Raw genomic sequence first — 18,150 nt, 5'->3', positions numbered from 1 at the left:
TGAAATCATCAATCGCATGCCTCTAGACTACTTACAGAAACTTCATCTAAATCATCGAGAACACCTGCACAAGCTCAACTTGACGACGACAAACATACACGGAAGTTTGCGCACCTTCAAGTGGATATCCTTTGGTTCATTCTCCGTTACAACTCTAATCATCCTTGGAATCATTTTCACCTTGGTCATCAAAAACATACTTCCATCATGCAATAGAACCAAAATCGTTATCAAGGGAGACACGTCAACGGGTAGTATGGAGGACATTGTAGATGAATATATTCAGAAGAAACCGAGGGTTAAGTTCATACCGCAGCAAGATAATTGAGGAAAGCCGAGGACGACTTTCGACTAAAAGGGGAGCCGTTAGGAAATCCAGCCGGTATACCACGCCACGCGGCACATCCATCGTCAGCGGTATGCGATATGCACGTTACGACCAGATGTACCCCACACGACCACTTAGAGCAACAACGAATCATAACAACCGATGCAACCAGGATCAGATTGCATCCAGAGGCCTCCCATCAAGACAATCGCGAGCCATAACAACTGACGACAACGGCTGACCACGCGACATCATTCAAAGGAACCCGATCTGGAAACAACGCGACCGTACGGATAACAAGGAATCTGCTGACGCGAGATACCGACATTATAAAAAGGCAGGGAACAGAAGATAGCATTTAGTCTTAGTATGAACGTTGATGTGTAATCTTTAAATTTAGCGAAAATAAATTTATTTTTTATATTGTAATCGCCACTTCGGTCATTACTGGCGCAGTCTTTGTGAAAGTGTTGTGTAGTGCTGCTTCCTGGGAAACCATCCGCGAAAGGACATCGCTGGAGTTACGGGAGCTGCCGAACAACTCACGGAACCACGCTCATCGATAACATTAACAGACTCCGGGAATGAGGTTACTGATACTGTAAGTAATTTTCACTCTCGTTATTAATTAACCAAAAAGTGATCAAGTGCAACTAACAAGTGCAACCATTGCTTCAAGAAGAAAAAATTCTAAACACGAACGGTTTCAACAGCATAGAGACAGCATAATGTCCACGCAAGAGAACCAAACAATGCAAAAAACAGCGCAAGCTGAATTACCAGTGGAAATTACAGCGGAGCAATTAATCGCTCAAATACAAGAGTTAACGAAAAACCAGGCCGCTCTTATTCATACTATAACTAAGTTAGAAAACAAAGCGAAGGATCCATTTTTAAATTTCGTCACGCCGGATCCCGTGAAAAATATTCCGCACTTTAGCGGAAATAGAAAAGAAACGCTCGCGTGGGTGGAAGACACGCAGCAAACACTAGATTTATTCAGTGACTATAAATTCGAGCCAACCTACAAGCAAATCATACGTGTTGTTAGGTCAAAAATTATCGGGGAAGCAAGAGAGGTTTTGATTTCCTCCGGTAACCCTACGGAATGGGACGAAATTAAAGAGGTTCTCTTAAACTCGTTTGGAGACAAGAGAGATATCACCTCACATATCCAATCTCTTTTTTATGTAAAACAAGGGAAAGCATCTCTCACAGAATACTATAACAAAGTTAAGACGATTGATACAGCAATCAAATCGTCTGCTGCACACATGGAAGACTATAAAAATTCCATGGAAGCAGTCATAAAATTAATAAGTTTAATGTCACTTACAAGATACATAGACGGACTGAATGGGGATCAGCTGGCTATGTACGTGCGTAGCTATAGGCCGAATTCGTTAGAAGAGGCCCATGACATAACTATGCAACATTCCAATGCCGCATTCAGGCAAAAATTGGAAAACAAACAAGGTCCTTCGACCTACAGAATTCCCGAGCAGAAGGCTCAGACAATTTCACAAAATCAAAAATCATATAATCCAAAAACCAATCAGAATAATAAACCCGTATCTGAGAGATTCAGATCTCAAAAAGTAAATAATGACGAGGACGTTTCTATGAGGACGTACCAGTCGAAAATGCAGGTTCATAATAATGAAGTGCGCGAACCGGAACCTAAAGCGGATTTGACGTCGAACGATTCAATTTTAGAATCAGAAGACGACGACTATTTTGAAGGCGACGAATTAAATTTTCAGATGGTAAGAAAGGAAAAGCAAAAAACATAAAGAATAATAATTTTATTCCTTATCTGACTATCCAAACAACTAAGGGCAATTTAAAATTTTTAATGGACACAGGTGCCAATAAAAATTATATTTCGCCCAAACATGTTAAACTCGAAAATTGCAAAGATGAAACAGGAATTCACGTCACGAATATCAATGGCAAACATGACATCAATAAATCAGCTTCATTTGACATCTTCCAAATTAGGAAGAAAGTAAAATTTTATGTATTCGATTTCCACGATTTTTTCGATGGATTAATAGGGTACGAAACACTGAGAGACCTCAATGCTCAGTTGGACATCGGCAGAAATAAATTGAAAATTGGTAGAAAAACTTTTAACCTCGAAAAGAAATTTCCAGGAAACCACAAAATCAACATTTCGGAACAAGAGTTCCAATTTGTAGAAATACCAATAAAGCAAAAAGGTAGCTTTCTTGTTGAGGAAGAAACTCCATTTGATTATTTTTCAATTCTCCCCGGTTTATACCAAAGCAAAAATGGCATAGCTATAGTGGCAATAAAAAGTCATTACCCCAATAGAACAGTACAACTGAACTCTAATGAAATTGAAATTGGAACCGATTGTTTTAGATTGAAGGACATTCCAAAAATTTCACCAAAAGGAAAATACTGTTTTAGGAGTGAACACATGAACGATGAGGAGAAAAAAGCTTTAGAAAGGGTTATAGATGCCAACAGAGAAATACTTTATACCGACTCGGATAAATTAACTTTCACCCATAAGATAAAGCACAATATCAGGACTTCAGACAATATACCAATACATACAAAATCCTATAAATACCCACAAATTTTCGAAACAGAAATCCAACAACAAGTGGAAAAAATGCTTAGAGACGGGATAATAAGGGAATCAATATCACCTTATACATCGCCTATATGGGTTGTCCCGAAGAAAACAGACGCTTCTGGGAAGAAAAAGTTTCGTTTAGTTATCGACTATCGAAAACTAAACGAAAAGACAATTAGTGATAAATATCCCATCCCGGAAATAACGGAAATACTTGATAAACTTGGCCGAACTTGTTATTTTTCTACAATTGATTTGGTGTCCGGTTTTCACCAAATTCAACTTGCAAACGAAGATATCGAGAAAACAGCTTTCTCGATTAACTCCGGAAAATATGAATTTACACGCATGCCATTCGGGCTGAAAAATGCTCCAGCAACTTTTCAGCGTGTTATGGACTGCATCTTGAGAGAATTCTTAGGGAAGTGTTGTCTCGTCTATATGAACGATATCATAATCTTCTCAAGTTCCCTAGAGGAACATAAGAAAGATCTCATGAATGTATTGAAAAAACTAAAGGAAGCAAATTTAAAAATCCAGATAGATAAATGTGAATTTTTCAAAAAAGAAGTTCACTATCTTGGACACACTGTTTCAGAAGAAGGCGTTAAACCAAACACCGACAAAATCGAAATAATTAAGAAATGGCCGACTCCAAAAACCGAAAAGGAAATACATCAATTTCTTGGTACCCTGGGATACTACCGCAGATTCATTAAAGATTTCGCGAAATTGGTGAAGCCTTTAACTGCTCTACTTCGTAAAGACACCGAATTCGTTATATCCCCAGAAACAGTCGAATGTTTTGAGAAATGTAAACAACTTCTTACAATGGACCCTATACTCATTTATCCCGACTTCACGAAGGAATTCATACTAACCACCGATGCCAGCGATTTTGCCATAGGGGCAGCTCTTTCACAAGGACCCATAGGCAAAGATCGACCAATCGCGTACGCATCTAGGACCCTTAACAACACCGAAGAAAATTATTCCACGACGGAGAAGGAATTTCTAGCCATCGTTTGGGCTGTGAAACATTTCCGACCATATCTTTATGGACGAAAATTTAAACTTCTTACGGATCACCAACCACTTACTTACTCCATGTCAGACGCTAACAGAAGAATTATAAGGGGGAAAATAGCATTGGAGGAATTTGATTATGAACTCATTTATAAGCCTGGCAACCAAAATGTTGTAGCAGACGCTTTATCGAGGATAAAACCAGAAGAATTAAATAATAATGAACTTGATCTTGAAACTGTTCACTCAGCAGAAACCAGTGATGATTTTTTCATATGGTGTACCGAAAAACCAATCAACAGTTTTAGAACACAAATAATTTTTAAAATAAATCATTTTGATACGACTATACACGAAGAAACATTTCCAAAATACCACCGATTCACTATTGTAAAACCAGAATATACAGAAGCAGACATAGTCGAAATTCTCAAAAGTTACCTTAACCCCAGAGGAATATCTTGTCTAAAAATTCCAATATCATTAGTACAACTTCAACTTCAGGAAACATACTGTAAACATTTTACTAACAATAAATTCAAAGTTTTCATTTCAGAAAAGCTTCTAGAAGATGTCAGAATAGACGAGCAAAAAGATGCCATAATACGGGAAATACATGACGCAGCACACAGAGGAGCAAAAGAAAACAAAATGCAAATCCTGCAGAAATATTTTTTCCCCGAAATCGAGCGAAAACTGAAAATATTTGTTAACTCCTGTCATATTTGTAAAAGAAGCAAATACGACAGGAAGCCCCCAAAATTAATTCAGAAATCATTTTTCGGCTCAAAACAATTCGAACGGGTTCACATGGACATATTTTTCATGAAAGGCCAAAAATGGCTGACCATCGTGGACTCCTTCTCCAAATTCGCCAACGCCATACCACTGACAACAAGAACGATAATAGACATAAAACGCGCTTTTTCCGAACACATCAGGCACTTCGGTAGACCGCAAACGATAATTTGTGATCAAGAGCCCGCTTTTACATCAATAGATTTCGTCGGCTTTTTAAACGAGCTCGGAATCGAAATTCATTTCGCGAGTAGTTCTAATTCCAACGGAATAGTTGAGAGATTCCACTCAACGATAATCGAGCTTTATAGAACACTAAAAACAAAATATAATGAACTTCCGATCAACGATCGGATGAATATAATTACCGACATCTATAATAATACATTTCACTCCGTGACGAAACGAAAACCACGTGAGCTAATATTTAACACAAATAATGTTACGAACGCGGCTGACATAATTGAACAATCCAACAAAATCCACTCTGCAGTAAAATTGGAACTAGATAAACGTAAACAAGCCTTCGAAAAGAAGCATGAGAATCGTGAAGAACCCAAGCCACTCAACCCTAACGACACGAAATACATAAAAATTAGTCAAAGGTTGAATAAAGATAAAGACATTTATATACTTTCTACCATAAAAGAAGACAACCATCTAACCTTCAAGGACACAAATAACATTAAAATCCATAAAAATCGCATAAAAAATTAACAAAGACCACTAAAATGAACACCATATTAAAGAAGCCATTTGTTTTTCTTGCAGAATAATACTCATCAAAACAATAAGCACCACCAACTATAAAGAAATAACGAACAGCAATGGATTGGTTGCGTTCAAGATCAAAACAGCAAGGATTAGAATCGGATATGACAGAATGTTGCATAGAATCAACCTAAATACATTAAATGACAATATAGAAAACATAGAAAAAATCATGAAATCGTTTAAAACTATAGAACACCTAGAGCAAACACTACTAGAAAAAACCAAACTAGCAAAAGATAAACTCAGGAGCCTCCTACCACATAGAATAAAAAGGGGACTTATGAACGCATTAGGAACAGCCATTAAACTCATCACGGGAAACCCTGATAACGATGACCTAATAGTCATGCATCAAAGTTTGGGAATATTAAAAACACAAGGAGACAAATTAGTGAACAATCAGATGAAACAAATCCAGATCAATGAACTTTTTCAAAATAAATTGAATAATATTACAGACTCTATTAGTAAAATTGAATCAAAAATTACTAAGGAATACAACACAGTACAGGGAATAAAAACAGATTTAGAATTCGTCAACCTTATCTGGAATATGGACAAAATTATCAGCATATTAGAGGACATCGAGGAGCAAGTAGAATTTTCTAGAGTAGGCTTGATAAACAAAAACATACTCTCATTGGAGGAAAAACAGTTAATTTTAGACAGGCTTAAGACACAAACAATAAAGCTAAATTACTTAGACGAAATTTTCCAATATACCTCAGCGAGTGTCGGTATCAGCAACAATCAAGCAGTCATATTAATAAAGACCCCCATTTTGGATAAAAAGACGTACGATTTGTTAGAAATCCATACTTTGAGAGTTAACAATTCACGGATCGATACGAACATCAACCTGGTAACGAAATATGGCAACACAGTTTATTACCAACCAACAGAATGCGATATTTGCGATGGAAATAACCTAATTGAGGACGATTGCATCTATAAAATATTAACTCACCAAACACCCAAATGCTCGTTTGTAAAATCAAAACAAACAACACAAATCAAAGAAGTCAAGCAAGGAATCATCCTGATCGACACAACAGAAATCGTAGAAGTAAAAGACTCTTGCGGAGATTCAAGGATGGTTAGCGATGCCACAATAATCGAAACCGAAAACTGTACCGTCAAAATACGAAATTTCACATTTTTTGGACAACCTGACGTAACCTACCAGCAAGAATACCTGATCCCAATATACAGCAAGCCCCTCCAAAATGGAAATTTTACAGATCTTGACGATGAAAACGTCATGCTACGAATACAGAACTTGGAAGAACTCAATGAAGTTCAACTTTACTTGAACACCACACAACACCGGGTAACAATTGGAGGTACAACCCTCCTCATAATAACATTTATCTGTTTCTTTTCTGTATATTTCTACAAAAAAGGTAATAAAAGAAATGAAGTAACCAAAAATCCGCCAGAACCTCTCGTGGCTACTCAGGTGGACGAAACTGAAAACAACGGAAGTATTCCATTATCCCTACTTCCGGGGAAGAAGGCAGAGCAAAAATGCATCCCGAAACCATGGATCGAGCTGCCGAAACTTCAATCGAGGACGCTTGAAACTTAGGGGGGAGACGTTACGACCAGATGTACCCCACACGACCACTTAGAGCAACAACGAATCATAACAACCGATGCAACCAGGATCAGATTGCATCCAGAGGCCTCCCATCAAGACAATCGCGAGCCATAACAACTGACGACAACGGCTGACCACGCGACATCATTCAAAGGAACCCGATCTGGAAACAACGCGACCGTACGGATAACAAGGAATCTGCTGACGCGAGATACCGACATTATAAAAAGGCAGGGAACAGAAGATAGCATTTAGTCTTAGTATGAACGTTGATGTGTAATCTTTAAATTTAGCGAAAATAAATTTATTTTTTATATTGTAATCGCCACTTCGGTCATTACTTGCATACCCAGCAGAATGAAATAATAAAAAGGCCACAGCCATGTGGCTCGCTCTCTTTTCTCACACTGGACGTCGGCTAGGGAATAAGTAGGTTAGGAATTTAATAAAACTCTTTTTTAAAAAGTATATAAACAGGAAGAGTTTCCTTACTTCCATTACTTCCTTTCCAGAATAACCATGGATAACAGCTATTACAACCATCCTCCTTTTCTGGGGCTTTGGACCCACTGCTCTGGTTTCTCAATAATTTCAGGTTATTATTCGGACATGCAATTATTGAGATCCGTCATTCGCAGGCGGGGCTGCCATACAAATGAAACACAAATTTCTGCATTACTCGAGAATTAATCAAGCAAATGAAACCAAATTTGGCATGTGGAGGTTTTAGGATGCAATAAGTGTTTCTATGGTGTTAAGAATTAATCAAGCAAATTAAACCAAATTAGGCATATGGAAACTTTAGGGTGCAATGAATGTTTCTATGGTGGTTAGATACCCCTCCCCCCCTTTCTTAGGGGTGGCTGCCATACAAATAAAACACAAATTTGGAGAATTGCTACTAATTGTGAGTGCATTGATGTATTCTTACATGTACATTGCAGCTTAATTGCATATGTTCAATTTTATGCTTGACCCATTCTCACCCTCACTAAGCGTAAATAAGAGATTATTTCGAAAATGCTGAAATTCCAATGAAAAAACATTTTTGATATTCTAAATCAGCTACGACTCATCTGGCCTCACTTAAAAGAATTATTATATCCAATATTTAACATTACACTAGTTCTATATAATGCTGGGCATGAGATTTTCCTGGGGTGTTATTTGATGGCTATCTGCACATCAAACTATGATGAATCATAAAATAAGAACTATTTGTACTATAGTTAAGTATTATGCATTGGAAGTAGTGAAAATATACAGCTTCCGAAAATATTCGCAATATTTGTCAAGATATTACTAATAGTAACTTTCTCCGTTTTTGACCCAATCTCACCTTCATCGACGGTACTTCAGTTTTCGATGAAAAAATGTCATAGTAAGATGCACTTTCAGTATATTTTTCAAATTTTTAACTATTGAGAATGGCGTTCAAAACAACTGATAGCAAAAAGACATTCATTAAAAAAAAGTTTTTAATAGCCCAATGTGAAAAACTAACGAGAAAAAAAAACACTGTGATTCCGATTTCGTGTAACAACCCCTCACGTTTTCGTATGTCTACCCCTCATGCGCTAAATTATGTTGATCGAACACCTGATGAAGTGTTTACCCTTCTCAAATAGTTTTCAATCCCAGCTTCCGCATAGGGGAAGGTTTATGGTACTTGTGCTACCGACCTTTGCATATTTGCGGATAGACATTTATATCAATGATGAAGTGACTTGTGAAATAAATGGAGGGGATGATGTGTGGGGAATAATTATATGTGTTGAACCTAACAGAGGGAATGACGAAAAAATTGTTGTGAAGTACGTGAGCTTGTTTGCGGAAGCGGAGTCGCACTAGAATGAGTTTAAGTATTATTCAAAGTTAACTTTGATAGCTTCGAACAAAAAACGATCAACGAAGAACCGTTAACCCATCGATAAAATTATTTTATTGCAGAAGTTAACATCCACTTTAAATCATGGCGTGATTTCCTGCTTACGGTGGCACTCTCAAAATTATTTAATTCAGATGCTTTCAGTTGTTTCTGAAACAACAATCATGCATTTATTCAGCACCACCGCACGACAGTCAACCGGAAGGCATTTCGAATCGAAATGCATACGCGGTAAATTTAAATCCTTCTCGCATCAATGACCATCCTGGGAACTAACCACTCCAATCTCAATGCGACAGGGATTTTTAAATGTGCGAACAAATCTCCGGATACAATGTCTAATCCACCGTTGCCCTCATTGAATGGTACGAGATTTGATTCGTCCTGAATTTTTGCTCTTCTCACTGTTAAAAAGCATAACAGAGTGTCTCATCCTCGACTTGGGGTCGCATTTTACATTCATCATCGTTATCCTGTTGTGATCCCTTGCTCTGCCATAGATTCACGAGATGGTAGTCGAAAGACGTAATTTAGATTATTACGCGTGACCAACTCCGACAACAGCTCGCATATTTTGGCCGGCTAAAATACACGGCTATATGACACTCCGTTAACACCCAGTAGTCAGACTGAAAGAGGGGTCACACTCGGCGAGGACACTTCCGAGTAGGATATCTTCCATCCATCTGTTTCGTATTCGAAGAGAGAGAGAAAGAAAAAAATATGCGGAGGACATGGGTTGCAAATTGATCCTATCTTCTATACTCCGGTGCCGCAGATCCCACGGGAGGAGATAAAATCTCCGCCGAGTAAAATTATAACAAGATCATTTAAAATCATAAAAGTCTGACTAAAATCCGTGACGAAATAAATTTCATCGAACAATCGGGGATTGTCTTTACGGTACTGCGGTGGTGTGGAATAGTTGAGTGTTTCCGTTCACCGAGGGGTGCCTGAATGGAGTGAGTGTGGTAATAATATATATAACCTTTTTTTTAAATTGAGGTTCAAATCAAGAATTTTCCTCCGTTATGTGAGTCACAATTTTGAGCACAGTTTCGCACAAGTAGTATAGGACTTTGTTGACCTTAAAATAAGTGCAATCAAAAGGCTGAATAAATATATTTTTTAACAGCGTAATCTCCGTACTTGACAGGAACAAATCGTGCATTTTTCGTTTTGATATCACCGGTTCATCATAACCCTGGGTTGTCGGCTATTTTAGGTATAATTGATGTTGTCCATATTTCTAAGCAACAATAACTAATCCGAACGCAGGTAATGGGTCTAATTTTATAAGTCGAGTTGTTCGACTATTTCGTTACTTCGTAACTCTCTCGTTCATTTCGATGATACAGGAATCGAATAGGTTGTCTAATTCAACCGCTCGAATGTTAATGGAAAAGTGAAGTTGTCGTAGTTGAGTATAGTTTGTTTTGATGTGTTTGCTCACCTTTGATATGCTCAGCCATAATTATCCAAGCATTGTTTGTTTTGAGCTCAAAATAACAATTTCAATTAAACAATTAGCACATTTTAATGATTTTCGAATGGGCATTCGACTTAAAAAAGGTGAGTTTTGAGTTTTGATACTAAGATAGATGCTTCGTCTATTTTTGACGTAGGTTTAAATCCAACAGAACTATATGAGAGCAGTGTTGCCACATTTTAATCTGTACCAGAGGGGTTAAAAATTTTTCTCATCTGTACCAAAAATAACGAAAAAATCTGTACCTTCCAGATAAATCTGTAAGTGTGGCAACACACCTCTCATACAATGAAAATCTTAACTGTTAACTGTTAAAGATTCCGAACGCTTATAATTTGAACATTTCATAATAGATAGCAGAAATGTTTGCATCAGTTGTTTGGAAATATTTCTACGCATCTATCATAATAATAGATGCCTGCCTCCTTTTGAGATAAACAATTGAATAATTGTAAATGTCAAGCATTATTTAAACACGCTAAATTCCACGTTTTGATTGACTCAAAATTGTACCGACCAAATCAGGCAACTAGAGTAACAGTGGAATATAAGTTGAATACCTCGATACTACTGCGAAAACGAACGTAGCTGAGAAGGAACGAAACATTGAAAGACCCACCCCTTTGAGATTCTGCAGCCAGTCAAATCGCATGAATTTCACTCGCTCCGTTCCGAACCTATTACAGGGAAACTTCGATATAACGTACCCTCGTTATAACGTACCCTCGATATAACGTCACTCGATATAACGTACATTTTACCTCGATATAACGTACACGTTTCCAAAGTGTAAAGGAAATTTTTTTTCAATATTTTTTTTCTGATAAAACAATGAATTATCTGTATTGTGATGCTAAAATAAGTTTTGTACCTTCAATCAATTCCGAAATACAGCTGGTTTTGTGATTCCGGATTCTAAATGAATCAAGCTTTAATCAACAGTACGAAGGTAAACATCATGAGAAAGGCTGGCTTCGTCTTCTGATTGAAGTTATTCATTAACTTTACTAAAACAGCAACACACTAATTTATTATAGACTACGTTTGTGAGTACTTTATTATGCTTCGATATAACGTACAATTCGATACAACGTACAATTTTGAAAGTGAAATGTACGTTATATCGAAGTTTACCTGTATTGCGATACCGCGAAATAGTTCACGCACACTGCAGCACATAGCAACAGCACCACCAATATCCCCGATATTGTCAGCAGCGGGTAGCAGTAGCAGAAGCCAACGAGTTTCTATTTTCTTGGCATCCAGAGGACAGTAGTCACGCAATCGCTTTCGTGTAATCGATCCAGCTGACAGTGATTATAGTGATGCAACATTGCCTGTCGCTGTATTCTGCTTGTCTAGAGGAGCGCATTGGTAAAATCCTCGGTTGAAATCTGAAGATGAGAATTCGTACGATTGCTATAGTTGCCGCCAACAATCGATTCTCGATTTTCTGTTGTCGTTCTGCATTATATAATTCGTGGATTATTTCTTTGGGAATGATGTTCTTGGGATCGTTGGAGATATAATTTTGCTAAGAGAAACAGAAAAATGAATGAATTCTGAATTCTTTTTTTACGCGATTAATGAGTGCGTACAAAACAACCGCGTGAAAAAATCGCATAATTTCGAGAAAACCGCGTGATAAAAGATTGCTCCATCACCGGCGCTTCGTTCGACCCAATAAATTCATCAAATGAGAAGGAACAGCTTCCGTTCGACAACGAGTCCTTTCGGATTTCAATTGACGATTTCCTTCGATTGAGTTTGAATTTTCATCACACTGGTTCGAACTTTAAATGGTCAATACTGACGCCGTTAGTATTAACCGGTCCCCCTTTAATTATCGAGAAATTGATTTTTGTTAGTAAGAAAAGCTAAGCTTTAGGACCATTTGAGGTATATAATATGATTAAGTTAACGCGGATTCCAACTGCCTAACAAAACTAAATCCCCAAAATCGGATGACAGTGTTTGCCAAATGATCCACTCATTGAAAAAATCGCTTTCGTTCGTTCAAATATGATCTTTCAGGAAACATTTCCCCCAGCGGTATTCTATTGTTGTTATGTGCTGCAAATCACGTCACAAAAGAGAACGAGACAACTCTGCATCGGCTCGCACTTCATTGTACATCAGCATGCAAGCAAAGCTATCATATACGCTTTCGGTGCAGAAAGCTTATTTTCATCTTTGCCTCTAACATATGCATACCGACCTCTCCATGCATCATGAAACAGCAGGATCGTACAACGCAAAGCGAAAGATTCATATTCAGCTAATGTAGCAGATCCTGATTTTGAAGTCTCAGAGAGTGCAAACTATATGATTATTTAGCTCGATAGAGGCTAAGGGAAGGGTAGTCAGATTATATTTTCCATTTTTAACGCCTCTATCCCTTGAAATGTGTATATTCATATAGACCGCATAGTTTTACTAGCAACACCGCTCTCTTTCCCCATTTGTTGCTCTCCGCAAATGGTGACCGAATGATGACGTAATTTTTCTTGTATCATTTATTGCTTTGCACTTGCCTGTGCAGTGGGTTTCGCTATAGTAGAGCGGGACGATATATGCGGTTCAAACTTGTATGCAGGATTCGAAAATGGTATGCGATGTTTAATACAGATCGGATATGCAATCAACAGTCTTCGTTCCTCTCTCAGTTTAATCACTAAATATTACACAAGTGATTACTGACATTCATACAAGTATCTGAATGATCCTCTCATATTTGGTTATATGTTCGTGAGAGTTTACTTGCATGACACATTGTGTATCGTTCGATTTTTATCGAAATCGAAACACTGTCGGATGACGGTGTACTGAGTGATTTATTGTGCGTCTCTTTCCTTCTCTCTCTCTCACTCTCCCTCTCTCTCTCTCTCTCTCTCTCTATCGCTCGCTCTCTTTTTCTCTTTTTCACATATTTAGAACATTTAAAACACGGAAGGTGTCCATGAAGAATCTGATAAGGTGTCGTGCACAAATTACGTGACGCGAGAAGGGGTGGGGGAGAGGAGAGGGGCATTCAAATACATTCTGTCAAATGTATAGCGGGAATTTGTGTCTTTAAAGAAAATATTTTATTCGTCATCTAAATTTATTTTATCGTCTTCAAAATGGGTCCCTTCTGAAGCAATACAGTTCTTCCAATGAACAATCCAGTTATCGGAACACTTTATATAGCTGTATTCAGGATTTGCCTTCAGTTCACGCAGCGAATTCATTGTTATGTCTCCAATGCTGTCAAAACGGGTCTAATGAAGCGGTAATTAGAGTTTCTGAAATAGGAAAAAGACACACCCATGTCTCGTCGCCAGTAATTATTTGTTGGATGAACGTGGGATCAGAGTTGATTGTTCAAGCATGTCCTTAACCACTTGATTGTGATGAAATTTTTATAGAAAATTGAGCGCTTTCGGTACTAGTTGTGCTGCGACTTTTCCGATGCCCAAACCAACAACAAGAATAGGACGATCGTTCTAGAGAGAGATGATTAATTCACGAACTAGCTCTCTCAAACTTAAATGACGATTTTCTCAAACTTAAATGACGTTTTCCGAGCATCATTTCTTTTAATTTGTCGAAATTTTTGATAGTTTGAAGAGGTAGACGATCCTCCTTGACATGGCAAATAGCTCATCATCTTTGAATGCCTTATACAATTTATACGTCCGTGTTCTCGACATAGTTGAATAACCAAATGTAACGTTTCGGCTCAAGAAATTTTGTTTGCAGCCCAAAATTTGTCCAAATAGAATTATCCGCTTCAGTCACTCCCAAACCTCTGGCGAGCTCTTCTTATGACTGACACGGTTTTTGGTACAATATAGCTCCAGTTTATTGTCTCCAACAGTTGCAGGTCTTCCTACAAGTTCTTTGTCGCTTGTGTCGAAATCTCTCACTTGAACCGTCTAAACCAGTATCCACAGGGTCAAATTGATGAAGCACGGTTAGCATCACACAGTATTCGATGGCTTTCTGGAGATATTTTCTTTGTTGGTTGTACCTTTGTTGGCACAAATGTTGACATGCTTGGAACTAAAATAGAAATGTTGTTTACACTCTCGAAAAATGATATGCACTGCAAACAAATACACTGGCGCTTGAAAAAGGAAAGTAGAAGTGATCCCAGGGGCATGGACGGAAGGTTGACGTAGGACTGTTGTTGTTGTTGTGCCAATGGATTAATTTTCACACTGGTAAATAATCTCTAAAAGCAGTGTGCTCATTTAGGAAATCAAACTACAAAAAAATGAGCTCTACTAGTTTTATGCTTTATTCACTTGGAAAATTTAACTTGCGATATGTAACACGTACGGAATTTTAAGCTTGAAGGGTTGGAAAAACACTGCAACGCAATCTATGCGCTCGTATTTGAATTGCGCAGTATTTGCGCCCCCCAATCAGCGTAGCGCCTGTAGTTGTGTTGGTTGTCTCTAACGCGAGATTGTTGGAGGTTTCATGTCATGACAAGTTTTATGCGTTATCCTGCTTACATAAAAGGGAAGATCGGGAGAAGTGAATGTGGTTCATTTCGCCTTAATGCGAAATCCGTTCGCTGGCGCGATCAACTGTGATTATTCGGAACAGTTGTTTTATTAAATGTAATTCTTTTCATTGTTCAGAAATCTGTTATTTCAACTCTTTTGAAACTCCAAATGATGGTCCTGAAAAGGGCCGTTTGTTATATGTACTCATGACCGTCAAAGTTTACTACCGAGGATTTTCCTGAGTACACCATCTACATGACCCTTATTCCTACACAATGACTGGATTTCCGATTTGTTTGATAGAATGAATTATTGCACACAATTTTGTGTTGCATACAACATTCACTGGAACCAAGTTGAATGAAAGGATTTCTTTATTTCTTTATTTTATTTTATTTAATCCATCTGACATCAAATTGTCTTAATGTACCTAACCAAGTCAGTATCAAATACACGCATTGCGAGTGTCAACTTATTCTGAAATAATCATTTAATCTAATCCGAAGCGCATTGCTAGCGAGATTAAAGTCGAAGATGTGAAAAATCCTATTGAATGTAGCAGACATAAACTCCATCGAATCATGCTGGCCATACAAACTATTCCGGAAATCGAGCCTAAGGAAATCACGATGACGTAGGGTGCGTTCTGGAGCATACATGTTTAGATTAGCTAGCAAGAAAGGGGAGTCAATCTCGTTCCTCAGCAGCTTCGCAACAAACATGGCTTGTGCTGCAGATCGCCTGTTTTCCAGAGTATCAATTCGCAGCAGATTACAGCGTTCCTCGTAAGGAGGCAATTCCCTTGGATGCAAAATACCTTACGCAGAACATACCTCATTTATTCGTTCAATTGCTAACTTGTTTTATTATTTCCACTGCTGATGTTTGTGCGAGAAAATTTGTGGATAAATTTGTCGTCTAATGGTATATACTGTAACATACATCGTAAGAACGATTTTGTGTAATATTTGAATTTTTTAAATTTTTCGTTCCATTTTTCTAGAGTGATCTGCCTATATAGAAATCAAAGACGTTGTCCTACGTTGGAAAAAACTTTGCCCGATATGTTTCCGTGCCCTAACGCCATTTGTTAGGCATCCTTTGAAACTTAAATGTTGAACACGGAAAAATTCGGACACTAAAATCTAGTTTGGGGTTAACATGCGTTTTATATGCTATAGTTCAATTTAACAGGTATTTTTAGTAGGCATTATGATTATTGTAAGACCATTCTTTCGATCTTCCTTCTTACTATAGGGCATTACTAAAACTTTTGTTCGTACACGGGGTTCAGGTTCCACTTAAAAAAAACTCACCACTAATGCGTATATTTTAGGATTGGATTAGGATTTTAGGATTGGCTGACTTTGCTGGTCTGCCACTTCCGGGTTTCCGGGTGATGGGCAGACTTTCCCCAAACCATTTCAAAACGGCAAAAATCGAGGATTTCAGAATATTAAAAAAGTTTTGCTGACTCTCGAATTTTGTTTTGGAGCGTTCAGAATCGAATAGCTACAAGTTTACTTCGGTGAAACCATAAGAAAACAAAATTTATCTCGACAACCCATACCTATTGCGGTTCAATACACTCTTAGCTCTATTCAGCAAGTAATGTAGCGGTGGGGTATAATTCGCCAGACGAGGGTATAAATGATATTTTTTTAGTGATTCCCCATCCAGTATTGCTCTATACAGCAAGCAGTCGTCAGCTCGCTTGGATTGGGAGTTAGTTTAAATTTTCTCAAATTGGCTTTTTGTTACTTTGGTGTTGGCTCGCAACATTTAGTTGAAACATTCAGCGTGCTTGGTTCAATGAGGGCACATTGGAAGTTTGATTTTTGTATGTTCTCGTTTTTAGTTTCATGCCATTTTTAAGCCGATAAAATATTGTGATTATAGAGCCCTAAAATTGATTCATTGATCCTGTGACCGAGTTGTTGCAGTTGGAATTTATGAATGATGTTCTGGCTAATCTTCATGATGGATTTTATTTGAATCGTACTTTTTGTGATCAAAAAACACAATCTTTGGTTTATTCCAATATAAGCTATCATAAATCGAGATTTATCTTTCGTAGATAGAGAACAGTAAAAACTTCAATGATCCCCTTGCATTCAAAAGAACACGTAATCAGGGAAAGTAAACAATCTGTAAAATACAAAATACGGGAACTTGTTTTCCGTCCGAGGTGTACCTCATTAGAATGTTTGTCTAGCAGTTAATCTTAAGTAGAATCGTTTACAGTATTTGATTCAATTGTAGAATTTGTCGTTACCCGTAAGTAGTGTTCCACCTTACAATTATTACAATTAATCAAAAATAAACATAAACAAATACGGCTATTTGGCTTACTTCTATATCTCAAACGTTCCCATACCGTAATGCTTTTGAATCAGAACTGCTGTCACTTTTTCATTTTATTAAATATAATACAAAAAACCATAACATCTTTTGCACATTTAGACGATGATTTGAAATCCGGACGAATCATAAGTTAACGATGAAATTTCTTATTGAAGGAGTATTGAAGTATGTTCATAGAATAATAATCATAAAATAAATTTTATAACTTTTGTTCCAATTGATGTATGGTTGAATATTACTATAGAATAACAATGAAATAATAAGCTCTATAAAAATCAGTAACTAATTTATGTCGAAGAAATGCTGATGACCAAATCTGCCCGGTATTTAAAGCAAAAACGTTCGGAATTCAAATCTTGTATAAAAAAGTATACGGGTTTTTAATTACGGCACAATGAAGAAATTTACAAATTTTGAACAAATATAGCATGAATATTCCCGAAATTTTCTGTTCAATCTATACCAAATTAATGGAAACCCAGTACTGGTGCCAAGGTAACAAAACGTTACGAATTGTTCTGTTGAAAAATGTCCTTAAACGTTAGGATGGAACATTTTTAGTGGAAAATTTCAAAATATACCATTGTGCCGAAATTGATCAATTTTTTATGTTCTAGTGTAATATGCACGAGAATGTATAGAAATTCACTGCTTCCTTTACATATGGTAATATAAACGATAAATCAAGAGTTTGAGAATACCAAATCAGATTTAATCCAACTAAAGGGGGAGTCGTGCCTTTCTCATATCTCGATTTATGGTTTGAGCTACAGGTCATC

General features: G+C 37.3%; 1 protein-coding gene across 2 annotated transcripts; it reads left to right on the top strand.

Moving 5' to 3' along the window:
- Window positions 1-449: 449 nt before the first annotated feature.
- LOC129770534 (uncharacterized) lies at window positions 450-7,449 on the top strand. Of its 2 annotated transcripts, none has more exons than XM_055773428.1 (2): window positions 450-929; window positions 5,532-7,449. In XM_055773428.1, exons 1-2 carry the CDS (start codon window positions 913-915, stop codon window positions 7,120-7,122), a joined length of 1,608 nt encoding a protein of 535 aa, XP_055629403.1. In that variant the 5' UTR covers window positions 450-912; the 3' UTR covers window positions 7,123-7,449. The 2 variants fall into 2 exon arrangements, with proteins under 2 accessions (XP_055629403.1, XP_055629404.1); XM_055773429.1 differs by having other exon boundaries at window positions 455-929; window positions 4,507-7,449.
- Window positions 7,450-18,150: the final 10,701 nt, after the last annotated feature.

Source organism: Toxorhynchites rutilus, chromosome 2, assembly GCF_029784135.1.
Source record: "Toxorhynchites rutilus septentrionalis strain SRP chromosome 2, ASM2978413v1, whole genome shotgun sequence".
Taxonomy (NCBI): Eukaryota; Metazoa; Arthropoda; class Insecta; order Diptera; family Culicidae; genus Toxorhynchites; species Toxorhynchites rutilus.
The sequence above is the reverse complement of the archived record's forward strand: the minus strand, read 5'-3'. Positions and strand labels throughout refer to the sequence as shown.